Source organism: Erpetoichthys calabaricus, chromosome 10 (genome assembly GCF_900747795.2).
Source record: "Erpetoichthys calabaricus chromosome 10, fErpCal1.3, whole genome shotgun sequence".
Classification (NCBI taxonomy): Eukaryota; Metazoa; Chordata; class Cladistia; order Polypteriformes; family Polypteridae; genus Erpetoichthys; species Erpetoichthys calabaricus.
In genome coordinates, this window is record NC_041403.2 from 65,380,348 (window position 1) to 65,399,438 (window position 19,091).

Sequence of the window (19,091 nt, forward strand, 5' to 3'; positions counted from 1 at the left end):
TGGATCAGGCAGCCTAGTTTTAAACCTTTTTTGAAGTTTGAATATTCTGCTGGTGTCTATAAGGGTTTTTCTCCTGATTCTGTAGTTTTTCTTCCATATCCAAATATGTGTGTTAAATTGCTGATGGGTATATGAGTGAGTGGTCCCTGTGATAAACTGGCATACTGTCTAGACTTGGCTCATACACCGTGCCTAATGCTGCTGGCATAGGCTCAGAATTCCACAACTCTGAATTGAATTAAACAGGTTTAAACATATAACCCTGTTTAATGTTATTATTCCCTTTTTGTCTTCATCTTCATTTTCTTCCCCCTCCTGCTCCTCCTCCACCTTCACCTTCATATTTTTGCTTTGGCCTCTGTTGCCTCGTGAGGAACTTGTGTTTTTGAAGTGTGCTGTGGTCTTTATGGCTCAGCTGCTCTTCTGCATTTGGTAATGTAGCTAATCACTCGCTTTACACACTTTTAGAGCTGATTCATTCAGCGATTATCCTTTAATTTATAATGCAATAAGTGCTATCTCATAACATTAAAGAGATTCCCAATTTATAATGCAATTATTTTGTATGGCATTTACTTGGTTTGATTTGTTTTATATTGCAAATGTAGCTCCATTACAATTTCATGAGAGCCACTTAGAAAAATGATTCTATTGTTACAACAGGATACTTTAGACATATTCTAAGTGCTTAACTTAGTTATTTTGTTTTATGTTGTGATTCTGGTGAACATGTTCTGAGGCTTATGTGATGATGACTCACCTACTCTTCATTAAAAATTTTGTCGAAAACTGTACTTTTCAATTAACTTTTATTATGTTACCTTGTATAAATAGAACGATCATTTATAATAAAAGGAAAATTCCTTTCAGCAGGCCTGTCTGCAATCACAAGAGCACTATTGGGCATAAAATGAAGAGAGAAAAAGAATAAGAAACAGTCTCTTCGAAATGATCATCACGGAGATCTAGTGAAAACATCATTCTTTCATTTGAGAAACATTGCTCATCATTATTTAAGGCTGATGCTGAATGTCTAACACATCCTGTAATAACGTACTGCAGCTAGAACTGTTATAATGTCATATTATATAAGCGTCCAAACACAACTGTAAATCAACTGCAGCATGTTCAGAATTCTACTGATTTACACCAAATCTTGGGAACACATCCCAGCAGCAGTGCATTAAATGAATTGTACTGTCTGCCAGTTAAGTCACATAATGATTTTTCTGATCCCCTCCGTTTATATGATCCCCCCTGCATATACTATATATATATTATTTCTGTAGGTCATAAATTACCTTCTCTGCAGACTAACAAGTGTACTGGCGGTGACAAGGCTTTCTCAGTTCCACCTTTAGTTTTATTGAATGTTGTCCTTTTAAATTATCTACTGTATATCTTAAATCATTACCTTTTTTTTAAAAAGCAGTCTTCAAACTAATCTGTTTAACACAGACTATATTTAAATTTTGTTTAACTTTCAATTTATTGCCATCTTTTTATATTTTATATTTTTAATTATCTCCTTTTCTAATGTGTGTATAGAATTTATGGTTTATAGTAAAGCGTTTTATAAATATATACATACCTCAAACCCTGTAGATGCGGGCTGACATTCCACTACAGACACTGTGTGACAATGAGCAAGACTTTTCAACTGCCTGTGCTCCAACTGGAAAAATAAAAAATAGGAAATGTAACCAATAGTATGTCAAATCTTGTAAGTCACCTTGGATAAAAGCTTCAGCCTTAACAGTAATTACCAGCAGACCTGTAAGAGCCATTAGTTAGGTTATGTTAAATTGATAGACATATTTTCCTAGTTATGTTAAAACGTTTGCCTATATATTAGTGCATAGTCAAGAGAAAGTTGAATTATAATCCCTACAAGCTAAATTGTAAATGGAATATTCAAATTATTTTTGTCATTCTGACTAGAGACTAGTTCTGTTTATGATCTGCTTTGTCGTTGTTAAGGCATGGAGGGCAAACAGTTTCAAACTGTACCATACTTACTGTACCGGCTAACATACTGAATATAGTCAAGTGAAGTCTATGTAAGTTTGCAATAGAAAAGTAACACAACTATTAAGTATAGAAAGGAAATGAAGTTAACAATGAGAAAGCTAAGATTATAATTAAACACAGAAGAAACATTTTTTCCCTTTTTGTCTTTTATTGTGTGTGTGCAATAACTTTTTTCAAAATTTTTGTGATTTGTTCTTTTTTAAATTTCAACTAAACCCTTTTAAAATAATCTTTATTGGACTGAGGAATTTCTTTTGTTACGCGTTTGACTCATGCTGGATCCTACCTTGTCAACTCATCAGCAGCTCAATTTTGGAAACTTAGAAAAGATGCACCTACAACCCCATTAATGAAAGCACTTACTCTAGTCCAGGGTTGGAGACGCAGAAGCCTATGCTGACAATAAAATAAACAGAAATACTCATCTCTCTTTTATAAAAGAAAATCTTGGAAGGAGACTATACGTGATCTTCTTGGAAGACAATTTGACGTTCCGCGAGAGACACTTTAACGTTGCACAAGACAAGGCAGTGAGACAAAAGGACAGCTGCTGTACAGGCTTTTAAATAATCGATGCACAGCGCGACAAGTAGAACATGCAGCTCGGCAGCAGCAGCAGAAAAACATTAGCTGATCAGACAGCATCTCTTCAGTGTGCATTCACCAAAAAAAACGCGAGTGACAGAGACGTGAAGTGGCCGGAGCATAGCGCGCCTCTGGTGGAAGGTGGCGGGCGAGCAAAGCAAGCAGAGGGCAAAGCCCCCTAGTTTTTTAAAATTTAAATCCAACTTTTGCTTCTTACACTATTCTATTTTTTATCTCATTCATTAATTACTTCTTTTTGATTATTCAAAGTATAAAAATAAGAGTAAATTGTTTAATTTATTATGGATTGTTCAGAAATACAATTATAGAGGCAATGTAATCTCCAAATGTCTATTAATTAAATGTTACAGAAAGATATGTTTTGGCTTATTAATGTTTAATGTGTTGTAACATGAAGCCTGTCTCGGTGATTCAGAATTCCACAAGCTTTTACTTAAACATTTACCTTAAGTTATAATTGTTATAGAAACAATGTTGTTAGTAAGGACAGAGGATATGGAAAAACAATACATTGTGTATCTGCCTATCATTTTGGACTCATAAGATTATACACAGTGGATGACTTTGAGTCAAGATTACCAGGTAGTTTACCACAGAGACCTAACATTACCATGAGGTTGTACCATCCGTAAATAATGTAATTTTCTATTATTCCATCATCAGATATTTTTAGGATATAGAGTTAGTTTAATTAACAATCTGGAGATAACAATCAAATTAGCACTGTCAAAATACAGATACATGTTAATGTGCATAAATATCACAGGATATCTTAGCTACTTTATTTAGTTCATTTACCTAATAATAAACTGATTGACCATTTGCAGAAACTACAGTCCAAAGTTGTTGTGGCACAGGCACAGGCACTGAGAAGGTGGCTTGTTCTGACTTCATATTTGTTGTGAATTATCCGGGGATGGATCTCTACTCATCTTACTGATGCTTGACTAGACTGAGATCTGGTGACCACAGGGCCACAGGGTGCTCAGTTACAGTATGTCCCTGTTTCCATTCCAGAACTTGCTTGGTCTAGAAGCATGATAACAGATGAGCCTGTGCCAGACCTAGAGTAAATTATTTTCTTGCTTGCACACTAATTACTATTTAATATATCACTGTTTCCTTTTTTAATTTAGCAAAGCTCGGAATGTTGCTCACCAGCGATGCTATATGAATCATATGTTGATCACTCTGTTTTAGGTGTGGACAAGTCAGACATATGGAAGGCTATTAGAGAGACTAATTGGAAGCCACTCATATAAAACTGGTAAGTAATACGCGTTATGTGTAAATTTTTAACACGAAAGCTGTTATATATTTGCTGTGTATGTTTGCAAGTGCCACAGTTATTAAACTGACAAGCACCACAAATGCTTTGGGGCTACTTAATGGATCATCCAGAGTTCAACTTCTTTGACAAGATGACTAATTATTAGCCATCTCTGAATTTATTTCTGTCTGACAGCATGTGTTGCAAAATAGAATTAATTATTTTTTAGGCCCTTGAGGTGTACTGTGTTTCATATGTGTGATTTTTATAAAAACTTTCTCGGGGTCTAATTAGACAGAGCCAACTGCTTGCAAATTTTCACTTCTCGTTCTTAAAAACATTTGTCACACCACAGAATGTGCTGTTTTTAAACTATTGCCAGAATAACATAATATAGAATGCAAGATTATTTTGTTTTTACAGGAGATTAGACATTTCCTGCTGATACCCAGTGGATGTGCTTTTTGCCACCCGAGATGCTGGGAGGTGTGAAATGGGCTTCACAACAGTATCCTGCTAATGATGACATATTCATGGACTGTAGAATACCCAGAGGAGACTGGGTGGTCTTTTGGACTTGGAACCACATGGGTTTATTTTCTTCGACATCCTGCCAACTGGAGATTTTATTTTCCTCTCCTCCCTGGCCATCTGACCATAATTTACTACTCAGTTGGATGTTATGATTCTCTACTGCTAATTATAAATAACTGTTTTGTTTTACATCATACTTTTTTTGTAATTATGTTTAGCAGTTATTGTCATAAAGCACTTTGAGGTACTTTAATATATGTAATTATTCTATATAAATAAATATGGTTGTTTTGTGGTGTTGTTGATGAATAACAACACACTGTGCTGTGAAGAAGTATTTGCCTTTTCCTGATTTTCTTTTATTATTTCTAATTTATGATGCTGAATCTTTTCTTCAACCAATAATCTAACATTAGATAAAGGGAGCCTGAGAAAATAAATAACGCTTTTTCATTTATGGAATTGACAAAGTCATTCAACAACAACAGGCACTATTTGACAAAGTAATTTCTCTTTAGTTAAATCAACAAAAGTAAAAGGATAAGTTAAGCCAGTTGACTGAACACAGCTGGACTTGATTATAGCTAGATATAAACTTCACAGGTCAATTGCACTGTCCTTTAGATACTGCTGGACTGGCAGCAGATCAAAACCAGACTATATAGTACAGTACAAGGAGGAGAAGATCCTCAGATCTAAGTGCTGATGCAATGAACAGTGGAGCGCCAGCAATGAACATCTCACTGTCTCTCAATTAATGCCATGCCACTGCACATTACTCTTAATTTAAAAGAACGGAGAACAGAGAAAAATGTATGTCCTTATATAAACTTGTTCAAAAAATGCAATCGTTAAGCTACATTAGATCAAAATGAGTGTCGCTGTTGTTGTTGTAAATGTTATTCAGTTTGAGTGTATAAAAATGTCCTGAAATCAATCCCTATATGGAAAGTAATGGCCACAAAAGATAAACATTAGTTCAATCATATCTAAAGCATAATTGTCTCTCTGTAACTGTTGGCGGATACTATACAGTGATGTGTATGTGTGTGTGCCCTGGTGCTTTGGCATATGCGAGAAAAAAGTAATACTCGCATTTTTCTGTTTCAGCAATACCCTCAGTCTAATGTATGAGTGAACCCTGACTTAAATCTCTAAAGGAGACCACATCCTGGCTTGTTTTATTTTTATATGTGATGCTCTTAGAGTGTAAGTATATGCATCTGACACCATGAGACTTGTGGGGGTCTTAATCTGATCTTGCTGCAACTCATTTCCCAATTATGTAGATAATATGGAAGAGTTGATACTTGTCATTTTTAATGCGTCCAGCTCTTTCTAATGATCAAGTCATTTCAACAGTAACCAGAGTGTATAAAATACCTAGTCAGAGGCTAGACAATATTCATAAATATTGTTTCACCACAGAGCAAACTTCACTTTAGAGCACAGGTGCTATATAATATATTGTTTGAGAGATCTCATATCAGATCTGAAGATCTGTTCCTATGGCTGTAAGATTTTATAACTCTTTTGTCAACACAAATGATTCATGACCTAGTCACTAATCTATCTATCTATCTATCTATCTATCTATCTATCTATCTATCTATCTATCTATCTATCTATCTATCTATCTATCTATCTATCTATCTATCTATCTATCTATCTATCAGTATAAAACCATGGAAGCCAGAGCCTAAGCTGGTGAGAAAATTTTGGATTGTCATTTAATGTAATTAACATCCTTAATTTTTGGAAAAAGAAGATAGTGTCCACACCATTATCTGAACCACAGATTCAGGAGCTGTGAGGCAGTAAGCACTAATCACCATGCTGCAATGCCAACCATACATACATTATTAATGTTTTCTCAAACTAATTCCAGCTCAATACCCACTGGACTTGGTTTCTAGCCTATTCTTTATTTTTTTCAGTATTGAATCAACTGTAAAGTATTTTTTTTTTCCTTTTACAGGTAAGTTTTTGTTCCAAGAGTAAAATTGGCAGAATTCCATATTTTATGTCAGACATAAACAAAGGTGTAACAACATCAGCAACTATACTTATTTCTATTCCACATTTTCAAACACACAGGATGTCAAAGAACTAGTTACAAGAAAAGAAAAACAAATTAAAATTAGATTAAAATATGCACACTTATGTAAAATAGATGTTTATTTAGTAGAAAGTAGAGTCCTTATATACTATACAGTGACATTGTTCTAAGTCTCTAAAGAAGAATCAGATGATAAGGTCAGATGGTCTGAGAGGGCAGAAAAATTTTTTTTAAAATTAAGGAGGCACGAAGCTGGAGAGAAAAAAAAATCTACAAGAGTTCCTAGGCCAAAAGACCACCCAGTCCCCACTGGGCATTCTACTTAATATAAATGTACTTATGTCATCCCTTATTTTGTTGCTTTAGGTTTCTTCTTAGAGGAATACTAAAGCAGCCAATTTCTGTAGATACAATACCAATGCTAATTAGTTAAATAAAAAGTGGTTTGGTCAATAAAAATATCATTAATGTATCACAGGTAGCACTTAAATCAGTAAGCAAAACAATTTTAGCATTTTCACATCAAGATGATTGCAATTTACTATTAATAATTTAGTGTTTGCCTGCTCTTGTAATGTGACCTGGGCAAAAGCAACTGTTAATAGTTGGTGTTTTATCAGGGTTGGATGTAGTGCATACAATGGGTGTTTTGAATATTTTAGATAAAATGGCAAGTTTAAAATAACCTCTAAAAGTGTAAGAGTCTACTTTTAATTTCTTTGGAAAGATAAATAATAACCATTATTATAATAATAACCATTTAGTCAAGGACTGCACAGACTAAAAGAAATAATACTGTAATTACATGAACAATAGATTCCGTAAGCACTAGAATTGCATTTCTTTAATAATTCTTCTTATATCAGGATCTAAAAAACAGTTGTTCTTCCTTTTCAAATTAGAAATAACAATTCCTGTTTTGTAGTCAGGAATATTATCATAACCTCTTTTATCACTTCGGAAAACCTGATGCCTTAATCTGCAGTCTTGTACAGTTATTATAATACTCTTGGATGCCATTACAGCTAACATGCGGAGCACTGGTATCTAACCTGGCATGAAGCACATTGGGAGGTGGTCTCATTGAAGCATTAATGTCAGTGCCTGTGTTAGCACTAGTTTCTTGTAGAAATGTAAGAGATGTTATATCTTGCAGTAACTAATGTGAATTGCTGTAGCTCTTCATTCCACTTCTGAATAGTCGTTTGTCTGCATAATGTTACAGTAAATGAAAACAGTAAACCTCTGCCTGTTGTTTGGAATAAAGGAAGTAGAAAAAAGGGACAACAGAGAAATGCAATATGAGAAAGATAAATAAATAAAAATGGAAACTTTTCATTTTATCACTAAAACTTATATGAATAGGTTACATGATTTCTAGACTATTTGAAACATTCTGTTATACACATTTTGAAAGTGTTATTATCCTGGTGCATGAAAAATACTGTATAACAGTAACAATAAAAATATTGTTGCTTTTTTACATATAATAAAGAATCTCCATATCTGTTTCATTCACTGTCATACAAAGTTTAAAATGATTTTACTCTGGAGTTCAAGGTTTGTCTCAGTCACCAAAAGGGTTACCTAACATCTGTACTTCCTACTCTGACTGCTTTGTTAAATTAGCAAGGCAAAGTACAAAAAAAAAAAAAAAACAGTGTAGTAAATATATTTAATAATATACAGTGGACAAGGTGAATAAAGTTCTTCTTGCAGTTTTGAAGACTTCTTAATGTTTTCCTTTGTTGCACTGCAGGTTGCCTGGGATTACTAGGAGAATGCTGGTTCCAAGTCCACCGTTGCAGCAGCATGACATGGTTCTGGTGCGGCGCTGCTGTTGTTAAATGGCTGCCTCTCATGGTTCTGTCCGAGTGGACGGCCTTGAGTCTGCATTGCTGGGTTTTAACTGTGAGCACCACTTTGGGTCAACATGGGACTACTGGGCCAATGGACTGGCTCCTGTCAGACAAGGGGCCTTTTCATCGTTCTCAAGAGTATGCTGAATTTGTAGAGCGATATCAGCAGGGGTACACCACCCGCTACAAGATTTTCAGGTAAGACTGTTTGTGCAATACAATATTAGAAAAGCTAGGCTTTTAAAAAAAATGGAAAAAACATGAAGTGTGATAATAAGACTGTGCTACTTTGTAGGGCAGTGTTTCTGAATGCTCTTCTTTCTGCCCTAATGTGCTAGGATCATAGAAGACATAAATATGATACAAATTGCATGATATTTAATTTCATTTTACTTAAGATTGATTTTTTAATCACTTTTAAGTTCCCCTTTTCACCTTTTGGCAACTCTGATCAGTGAAACTTTGGAGTGAAGTAGTTAATGAGAGGCGGACAGCCTTCACCACCTCCCTCCCACAGACACCCATTTTTCCAGGAGGTTTTTGACACTCCTCTTGTATCGCTGCAGGGCACCTTGGCAGCTGCTAAAGATACTGTTGCAAGATTAAAGAATTGTTCAAAGAAAGCAGTTCTTTCCCTTCCTCCACTATAAATAAAACCATTTCTGAGCATATTTATGGACTCGCGCTCTTTTGTACCGATTCACGTGGCAGAGAGAACATTAAATGTGAAGCTTTCCTCTCTGGTTCTTTGGACTGAACTAAATTGGTATTACAGATGAAATAGATTGGATTCATGAAAAAGAAGAGGGCCCTTTAGAGATTTAAGCGTCATCGATGTGCTCTTTGTTTTTATAAATTTGCTGTTTGATACATTTTTGCCTTCGGAGAAAAATTACTTATTGACTTTGCGCTTAGACATTTACATGGTTAACATGAAATGAATACATGTTGGCTTTTTATAAGTGTATCAAGCTTTGGAAGATAAGTAAAGATATTGTGCAGCACTGAGCACAAAGCAGCAACCAACCCTAGAGTGGAGTGAGGGCATCATCCATTACAGGGCACACTAACATCCACATCCAGGTTAGGCTTTGTCAGTTAACGGAATAATGTTTTGTCATGGAAGGTGACCCTCTCTTCACCTTAGGACTTTCTATGTAGACCTGAATATCTCCAAACCTTTAATTTTTTTCTCTAGTAAGTCATACTTACCAGCCTGTCATGAAGATCTGCAAGTTCACTTGTGATCATCATCGGGACGGACTAGGGATGACTGGATCTATGGTTAAAATACTTAATCTCTTCTCTAGACCCTGGACAGTTCATTAGAAACAGTTCAAGGCCAAACAGAGAAGTAGGTTCAAATGTTTATTCACTTAATACACAACAACATCCCCAAAACTACACTTCTTAGAGTGCCAGAGGCAGAGGTAAAGCAAATGGCTGTGAAAATTCATGTATGTACAACCTGGATGGCTAGCGGCTTTTCTTTCTAGAGGTCTAGGCATCTGGTGTGCCTACTGTAGAAATAAGGTAACTCTTTTGGCCTTGCATTGCACTTCTGAGCTGTTACGTCTATGATCCATCATAGTCATTGGATGGACTCAATAAAATGAGAGAGAACAACTGATTGTGTGCCCTATGTTTATGCCAACCTTGTCTTTCCTTACTGTAATCCTTGTACTTCTTGGACCATTGTGGTGTCATAGTGTAGGAACCATCTCTCTTCCCATGTTCTAGCTTCATGCTTCTAGACCAATCCTGGTTAGGCATAACTTATGTTCTCGAACCTTCTACCAATCAGCGTTCCATCTGTCACAAAGGGCTAGAGTAAAACATTTAATTTTGTCTTGCACCCCCAACCTGTAGTTATTACTTCAATTTCAACAACTGTGGGTTTCTATTTTAACTGTTTTCCCACCAGTATGCAGTGAGCTTAATACATATTGACTAAAAAACTTACAGCACAAAGTTATTTTTTAAACCTTAAAGTTTATCTCAATTACATACTTTTTCACTTTTAGAATACCTGTAACATAGCCTATTACAGTATGAACGCAGGTACACCAAATAATTGTTCAAAGTTCACCCTCATATTCAAATGTTCATGCTCCAAGTAAACCTACATGAACACAAATATTTAACATGTCTCTTCTCAAAAATTCTCTCTGTGGTGTCATTGGCTAAGTACTACCTGCCAGCCATGAACCAGAAGTCTTTGCATAACAAAGAAACTGTCTCAACTTTAGGAGATAAAAGAGACCCCTATCCCACTGCTCTGCAGGTTAAACAGCTTCTAAGTTGCAACAGTGTGCTCCTATGTGTGCCACGTCAGACTTTCTCTGTCCCAGTCATCACTCCTGCGTGGTCCTTAGAACAGGAGGAGATCATGCAGTCCATCAGGCATGTTTGTTTACAGTAGGTAATAGCTAAGCTATCATAAGCCTTTGTCTGCTGCACATTTGTAATTAAGGAAATGTACTGCAAGTGTGCTCTGAATTTATATGTACATAATTTTACCAGAATATTGTACAACTTTGATCATTAGTGATGGTGCAGATATTGTGCTTTTTAAGAGGCTCAGTGGCCGAATTCTAAAACTGTTGACTCACTAATAGCTTAGTGCAAAATGGCAACTGAAGGTGTGGTATAGCAGGTCTGTAGCTTAATAATCAGGGGGCCAACGTTTGATGGCAGTAGTAGGAAGAGCTGAGGTGGTGAGGACAGAAGAATTGAAGAGGAACAGTGAGTGTTATAGGTGCCTGACTTTTTAAAGAACCCACGGGACTCAAGCCAGTGGAGGACATTTTAAGAACTGAGCTTTTTAATGGACATTTATTTATTGTTTTAATTGTCATTTTAAAGTTCTTGTTTCTTTTAATGTCCTGATTTTATGGAGGGGGTCTTGGGTTTTGGTTTTATGAACGGGTATTATTGCTTTTATTTACTATTGTGGACCTGGGCCACTAGTTAATTTAGGTTGGATGAGGCTTAAGGGGGGAGGTATGTGGTATAGTGGGTCCACATCTTAATAATCAGGGAGCCGACCTGCACCATCACAGAAGGAGAATGGTATAATTACTTAAATGACACTTATTAAAGAGTGAGAAGTAGTTGACCATGTGACTACGGCATTGTGTGTCATAGTTGTGGAGATCTGAATGTAACAAGTTTCATCATCCGCTTGAGTATGCAACATGAACGCTGTGTGCAGCCCCGTGTGACTAATCACACTAGAACTTGTCGCCACTAATGAATAGGAAGCTACTAACCATATTCATGTTATACCATATGCTTGCCAATTATGTATGATCCCCTACGATTAGCAAATTGCCTTTTAAAGATCTCGCAACAGATATTTGTCAACTTTAATGTTTTATTCCTTTTGTAAATATTTTAATGCGCTTCCAGCCACTCCTCATGGGATTTAATAAAAAATGTTCCAGTCTGAATTTCTGCAACATTCTTTTAAAGCAATGGAAGTGAAGATATTTTAATCTTTGTTATAATATCAAATAACTCATGATAGAAGAAAAAGTCTTGCTTTCATTTTCTGCGAACTATTTAGTTCAAAGTTAAAACTGAGTTGAATAAAACACCAAGCTTCTAAATTTATACTTTGATTTCCATTTTTGTTTTACTAGACTTACACACCACATGCAGACATTACTTTTTAAAAGTAATTAATTTATAAATTAAATTCTTAAACATGTACACAAACTTAACATGTGTAGGCTAGTTTTATATTCAGATTTGTAAGGACAATGCAAGCATGTTTTAGTAGCTTTTCAATGTTTTGTTTTTTGAATGATTTTCCTGAACTTTCTTCTATCTTTAACTAAAAAATCATTTCTGAATTTGTTTGGTTAATCATGGAGTAAATTACAATTTATAAATGTAGGTAACCTTATTTTTTATTTTAATCAGAAAATGTAATGTTCCACTGAATAAATGGCCGCTGCTTCAAAGCCCTGTGATCTTTATTTTCTAGTGCTCTATAAATATTGTTGATAGGTGGTCTGATGGTACTGGTTGGCACAGGACAAAGCAAGGCCCAACAATCCCCTAAATTAAAGAAAGCAATGCAATATATGAGGAATTGAGCACTGTTCCATACTGTGTTAGTTGGCAGTTGACCCAGCAGGTACCAAAGATGCCTAATCCTCTATTTAAAGTAAGGAAGAAGTCTCAGATAATTCACCAGAAATAGGAGTACTTGCTGGCCAATATGGAACATCATAAGGTTCAAGGCACCATGATACACCATGATGCAATTACTTCTTTCTGGAAGCTAAGACTGGCAGAAGGCCAATTGCTCCTCCAGGTTTTTAGCAACAGTGTCATTTTTTTAGATGCATTTACATTTATTTATTTGGCTGACTCCTTTATCCAGGGCAACGTACAACATTTAAAATAGAATTGGTTAGTTTCTTTTGTTTTTCCAGTTGGAGCACAGCTACTTGCTCATGGTCACACAGTGTCAGTAGCGGGATTTGAACCAATAACCAAACAGTTTGAAGTCCAAAGGCTTCCTGCCATTATTGTAGCCTGGGACTCTTTTTTATTTGTATTGTGGTCACTGTAAATCCATCATTTGATGATGCTTTTTTAATGCCATCCTATCTAGAGTCATCAGGTTGCATAATTTAAATAGGAATAAAGAATAGGCTATGTCTGTCTAAAAGAATACAAGGTAATTAATTTTTTTATGACTTCTAATATTGATTCATGCCTTCCTCGACTGCAGTTTCTGGTTTTGTTGATTATAAGGAAGCCTGTGAGATCGACTGATGATTACGTGTCTTATAGTTACAATTTCAATGTTGCTTACTTACCTCTGCCATTTGCAAAATATAAATAAAGTCACTATCAACATGCTCCTTTTTCATTTAATGACATTTTATTTAGTCATATTTAAATAGGAATATATGTCCCATATCAGAAGAAGTGGGACCAAGTGGCCTTTAATGTAATGTGATGGTCCTATAGCATCTGAAGTGAGCTCAAAGGTACAATGGTCATAGAGGCCACCAAAAGCTTTATGGCGTACAGACATCTTAGACCAATCTCTCACCATAAAAATGATTTTGCGCGTGGCCGGAAGTGACAAAGACAAGAGAGTAAATGACAGAAGACAGTGTTTCGCTTTTTGCAAAATTAGTGCCATTGATACAAAAAGACAGTTGTTTGTTTCCTGTCTAGAAGCATTTTCATTCATTAATTACATATGCTGTAATGACATGTCTGTCATTTAGTATTTACATTAAAATCTAATGTAAAAACAGCCACTGAACTAATTTCCTGTCACGTGTAGACATTTTGTTGAGGCCTTAGATGTGCTGTGTTAGTACTGGTAAGATGATGTCCGCTTTTCCAATTATCAGGACAGTCTTGGTGATCTCAATCGTAAAGAAGCATCGGAGACAGAACTGAAACTCAAAGCTCCACTGTGTATGGAGTATGCAAATTCTCATCTGCACGAATCAAGATGAAGGAAAGGCAACAGTGGGTGGGTGAGCATCTTTCCATGTAGTTAGTTTTACTGTGGTGAAATCACACTACTGTGAACAAAGGTCTGTTTTACCATTGTAACAAAATCGACTCCAGACAGTCACAAAGGTTTGGGGCAGCCACCCGTATAATATGTTCCTGGCTGTAAAAGGTTTGAAAAAAGGTTGAGATGTTTACAAGACAGAGTCCAAAACATAACTGGCTAAGTGGAGGTAAGATGGCGGTTTTAAAGGTAGGGAGAGGAAATTAGGTCATTCAGGCTGAGGCCGGAAGTGACACCAGTGGCGCTGGAACCAGAAGTGACATCATCAGTGGTGCCAGACACGGAAGTGACGTCATCAGTGGTGCCGGAACCCTATGGGATTTCTCAAGAATGGTCTGCAAGAGACTGAGAGAGACAGTCAGCACACTCTGCCACCCCCTGGTCTGGCAAAGTATTACCGTTACTTAAGCCCTTTAGCTGCCTCCTAATCGCACATGTGTTTTACCGTGTCATTTGTATGAAAAATGAGCAGCATGTTATATTTTTAAAATCACTGTACAAGTCTTTAGGGAGCAATATTCCTTGTTTTTTCTACCCCCCTAAAAACTTGTTTCGCAATTGGAAAATCACCAGCAAAGAGAATTTTTTTGTGTTTTGTAAAACTGTATGTGAATCAAAACTTCAGTGTTTCACACTTCAGTAATGTTAGTTTACTTAGAGCCCATAAAAGAAACATCACAACACATCCAAAAGAGGTAGAAGGCCATGTTGTACAAGTTAAACATTAGAAGCTATGTGAACTTGACTGTTGCTTTGCAAAGGAGTTAAATCCTTACAGTGTTCAAAGAAAGCCATTAGTCAAGCTCCCCATTTTAATTTTTTCTCATCTTCCCATCATATGACTGTGACGTAAACATCTTATATAGCAACACTTTTAGGTAAGTGTAAGGGCCACATTACAGGTAACGAATGAAATGGGGGCACAGCCCCAGTCAATTGCTGACTCCAGCATAATTAATTTACCTTTGGTACTTTGATAAGAATCACCTCTGAATCTGGATTCTTCCTTATGGCACACTGTATGTATTAAGCAGTTGGCAGTGCTTACTGGACTTTTACTTAAAGGAAACAACATGTCCAGCAGGAGACAGCAGTTAATCAGAAGAAGATGCAGATTCACATTAGTGAACCAAATGGCAGTAAGAGACATGGACAAATTGTAATGTTCAAATAACATCAGATAAATCCTGCAACTAAAAGAGTAAAACTAGACATCGTTCAGTGAAAGCAAGGGGTTTATAAAACATGAATCAGGCAAAATTACAAAAATGTAGAGGTCAAAACCACTGATAAAAGTTCAGACAAAATTCAAAAGCAAAACATAACAAAAGTAAATCAAGGCATAAGAAAGCAAAGAAGGTGGCGGTAAATACTGGATAGGAGAAATATAAAAAGAAAATATGATAAGCAGTTACATTGTAATGCATTTTATTGTATTGTACAGCTCTTCAAAGGCAAAATAAAGAAGTGCTTAAGTAAAAACAGAGTTACACAAAAGACTAACAATTTGAATCAATCACCAAGGGCTGGAACAAATGCTAGATGCTTCTTAAATGCTATCAAAATTATGATAAAGGGGCCTCAACCAACTGTAAAGGGTGTAATTATGATTGCCAAGTAGCAATAACTGTAATTCACTACTGGAAAGTTGGTAAGTGGTAAGATACAAGCTGTGACATCTTGTGCAGTGTCAAGCCATTGCCTGTGTTGTCTCTTTCGGACAGTTTAGTTTTGAGAGAAACTATAAAGCTGTAGTACAGATTCACTGGGTAAATGTCATTAAACTTGTGTGTGCTTTCATTCTATGAAATTGTATAAATTATTTATTCAACTACACATGAAATACACCTAAAGATGATGCTTGACATGGAAGAGTAAAACTAAATATTGGAGAACAGCACTGTTGTTTGTTTGCAGTAAATATTGAAATTGAAAGCAGTTTGCATTGGGATTCAACAGTGCAGCCTTGTGGATCTGTTTGTTCATTATAATGTCCTCCTACAGGTATGTTTGGGGAGATCTATTTTAGCAAAACTACTGTACAACAAATCTCCAATTTTAATTATCTTTGTAATGCTTTTTTCCTCTATTTCTATTGTAAGCATTAATAACAGGCAGTGAGTTCTTAACATTTACTATACAGATGGGTGAAATATAATATATGTTCTACAAAAGTCTAATAGGACATTAGTTACATGTTATTTATTTATATTGTTAATTTTGGTGGACACTTTAGCAATAATGATTTTGTGTTTTTGTAAATGGCTTGAGCTGCTTTTTAGCTATTTCACCTGTCATGCTCCCTCACCTTCCATGCCCCAGGTTATTCTATATATCAAAAAACCTTTAGCTACTTTCTACCTAATGTTGTTAGGTATAATTTTTACTTAGAAATTCAGCATCTCTTTTCTTTCATTCTTATTTGACATATTTTCATCAGAAATAGTCGTTGTGGAGAATCACCCTTATTTATGGAACCATTTTTATTTTTGAATTCAAGAAATAATGTCCAATCTGAGTTATCTGTGGTAAAACACTGATATTGATTAACAGATAACAAGGTACTTTTGCTGTATCTGATAACATATCTTTGGTGACTGATGCTATATTTGAAAAAACTGAAGGTTATGGCCTGTCTGATTTGAGCTTCTCTTTTTACCAAAGTGACTTCTCAAAAGTCAAAGTAGAGAGTTATGATGCCAGACAGAATGCAAATTTATAATTGACAGAAGCTAATAAACAATATCCTGCAGTCCCAAAGATAGACACTTAACTCTTGACCCAGAATCAGTGGGTCAGAATTGTGTGAAAATGGTGTATATATCACCAGTGAAACATAAGTAAGAAATTCTTCCTAAAAGCAGAAAAATTGAACAATTTACTGGTTGAGAATGTTTCTACCCAGGGAGTAATTCGTATGGGGCAAAACCTTCATTATTGTTAATGTAAAAGGTTATGAATCATGGCATGAAGTCATAGAGGAGCTGAATATTGTGCTATGGAAAACTGGAGCACTATGCAACTAATCATCTGGATAGGCAATGGTCTATGGAGGATGTAGGGCATACAGTAGTTATTATTCCAAAATGTCACATGCTTGCTTGATCACAGATCCAGAGGCATAGAAAACGAAGAAAGAGTGTGTATATTATACTGTACAGACATTCTTGGGAAGTTGTATCAAAGTGTGGTCAGGCATTTTCCCAGGGAAAAATAATGGCAGAACTTTCATGAAAGGATAGATGATGGGGTCTACGTAAGATATTGCCACAGGCTGAAATCTGCCCACTGATCATCAACATGATTTAAACTAGTTTACTGAGTATGTTAACAACTGTGATTTAGGAGCTATGCACTGCTTTACATCAAGCAGAACAGTTGCAGTGTAACACCTGCGGTTTTCAGGATAGTGCAATAATGTTCCATTTTAGTTTACTTTTTATTTTCTTAGTACTAGGGTGTTGTACTGTGTTAGCCATTATGCATGTAGGGAGAAGTCAAGCAAAATGACACCTTAATGAATCTTAGCCTGAAGAGGTCTATTAATTTGTTACATTTAAGATGTCTCACTTAAAGGTTTTCCAATGCTGTATCTGTCCTGGTGTCTATATAAACACAGGGAACTCCAGTTTCTGTATTACATCGTGCATGAAGAAGGGCCTGAGTTGCCTCGAAAGCTTGCATATTGTAATCTTTTTTAGTTAGCCAATAAAAGGTGTCATTTTGTTTGACTTCTCACTACTTTTTATTTTCACCATTATTTCATTATCATCATAGTGTTACAAGTCTGAACATTTATTTCTTTATGGTTGTAGTCATTTTGTGTTTGTGTGTGAATGTTTTTCATGGATGCATTTACTTTAGGCATTCATGGGTTGCAGCTCTTTTAGAGTTCTGAGTGCTTGTTACTCAATACCTCATAGTGATCTTATTATAAAGATGGCAGCACAGAGAAATGTTTGTGAAGAACTTTTTTGAGCACTCGTCTTGTTTTAAATATTCCTGTTTCAACTCTAGTTTTGTTTTAGACTTTGAATTTAGCCTTATCCTCTAAATGTGATGTTCAATCTCTTACGTCTTACCGTCTTTTAACTATGTTTGAATAATCTTTTGTAATGAATGTAAAATCTTTGACACTCGTTTAAATTAAATTGCCCTTCAAGTAGAGTTTTTATGTTTGCTTACAAATTCCTCACCTTCCAACTTCAAAAAATGAAATGTTGCTATTAATGTGTGTATCTCCATGACCTACCTTGTCCATCTTTAGTTGCCAGAACAACCCAGTGGTTTGCCAGAACAACTTTGGGGCTACTTAAGGACCCCTGTCTATAATCTGTTCAAACTTGGCTAATGCATGAGTTTCAAGTTAGCAGAAATTGCATCCAAAACAAACGTTATGGAAGGGCACAGTTGGCATAGACTGTTTATATTTGCTAGATTATAGGCCTGCCCAAATACACTCATAGGCATTCCTCTAACAAGTCTGACATTCTATCATGGTAAAAAGTCTAGAATTTACTTTGTAGCAGAATGGCACTTATTAACAAATTGGGCAAGACGGCCCTTCGTCTATCTAAAACTAGACTTACATGGGACAGGATTGGTTTGAATACCACTTTTTATCCAAATGAGATGGGAGAGACACATATAAATCACTATTTGAAGCCCTAATAGATGGCCTGTCCAATCTATTATACTGTACAGCAATGTTTCTCAACTTTTATGGTCTTACTGTATGTCTCAGTTTTCCCTTTTTATGTTTATTCACAACCCATAAGCTCTACTTTGATGAAACAAGCCTAATTATTAAAACAAGGGATGTATTCCCATTGGAGGGTTTATCCCCCGTAATAAAAGAGTGCAAATGGAAGAGCAGAGGGAATCCCCCTTTGTGAGACAAGCATAGATACAAACAGGGATAAATATTTTGCAGTGCTGTTGATAACTTAGCTAACCCACCACGACCCGCTGGTGCAACCAAGGAAAAGCAACCCATGCTGCAACAATGGCAGCCTGTGACCCAAAAGTGGTTGATACTCATGTGTTTAAAAGAGATAACAAGGAAGTTCAAGTTGAACAATAGTAAAATTGCTTTAACAACTGTGTCAAAGTTGGTCCAATTTTCAAACAAAAATCCTTCAAAATTCACAACATTTGGTACAAAGCAGGGACAGACAT

At 35.8% G+C, this 19,091-nt stretch overlaps 1 protein-coding gene across 1 annotated transcript in view; it reads left to right on the forward strand.

The window, feature by feature from the left end:
- LOC114645215 (BMP/retinoic acid-inducible neural-specific protein 3-like) overlaps window positions 1–19,091 on the forward strand; it is a 294,652-nt gene that overhangs the window by 61,297 nt on the left and 214,264 nt on the right. The window contains exons 2-3 of the mRNA XM_028793103.2: window positions 3,838–3,904; window positions 8,260–8,557. Coding sequence (XP_028648936.2) covers window positions 8,313–8,557 — 245 coding nt within the window. The 5' untranslated portion in view covers window positions 3,838–3,904; window positions 8,260–8,312. The remainder of the gene's footprint in view (window positions 1–3,837; window positions 3,905–8,259; window positions 8,558–19,091) is intronic.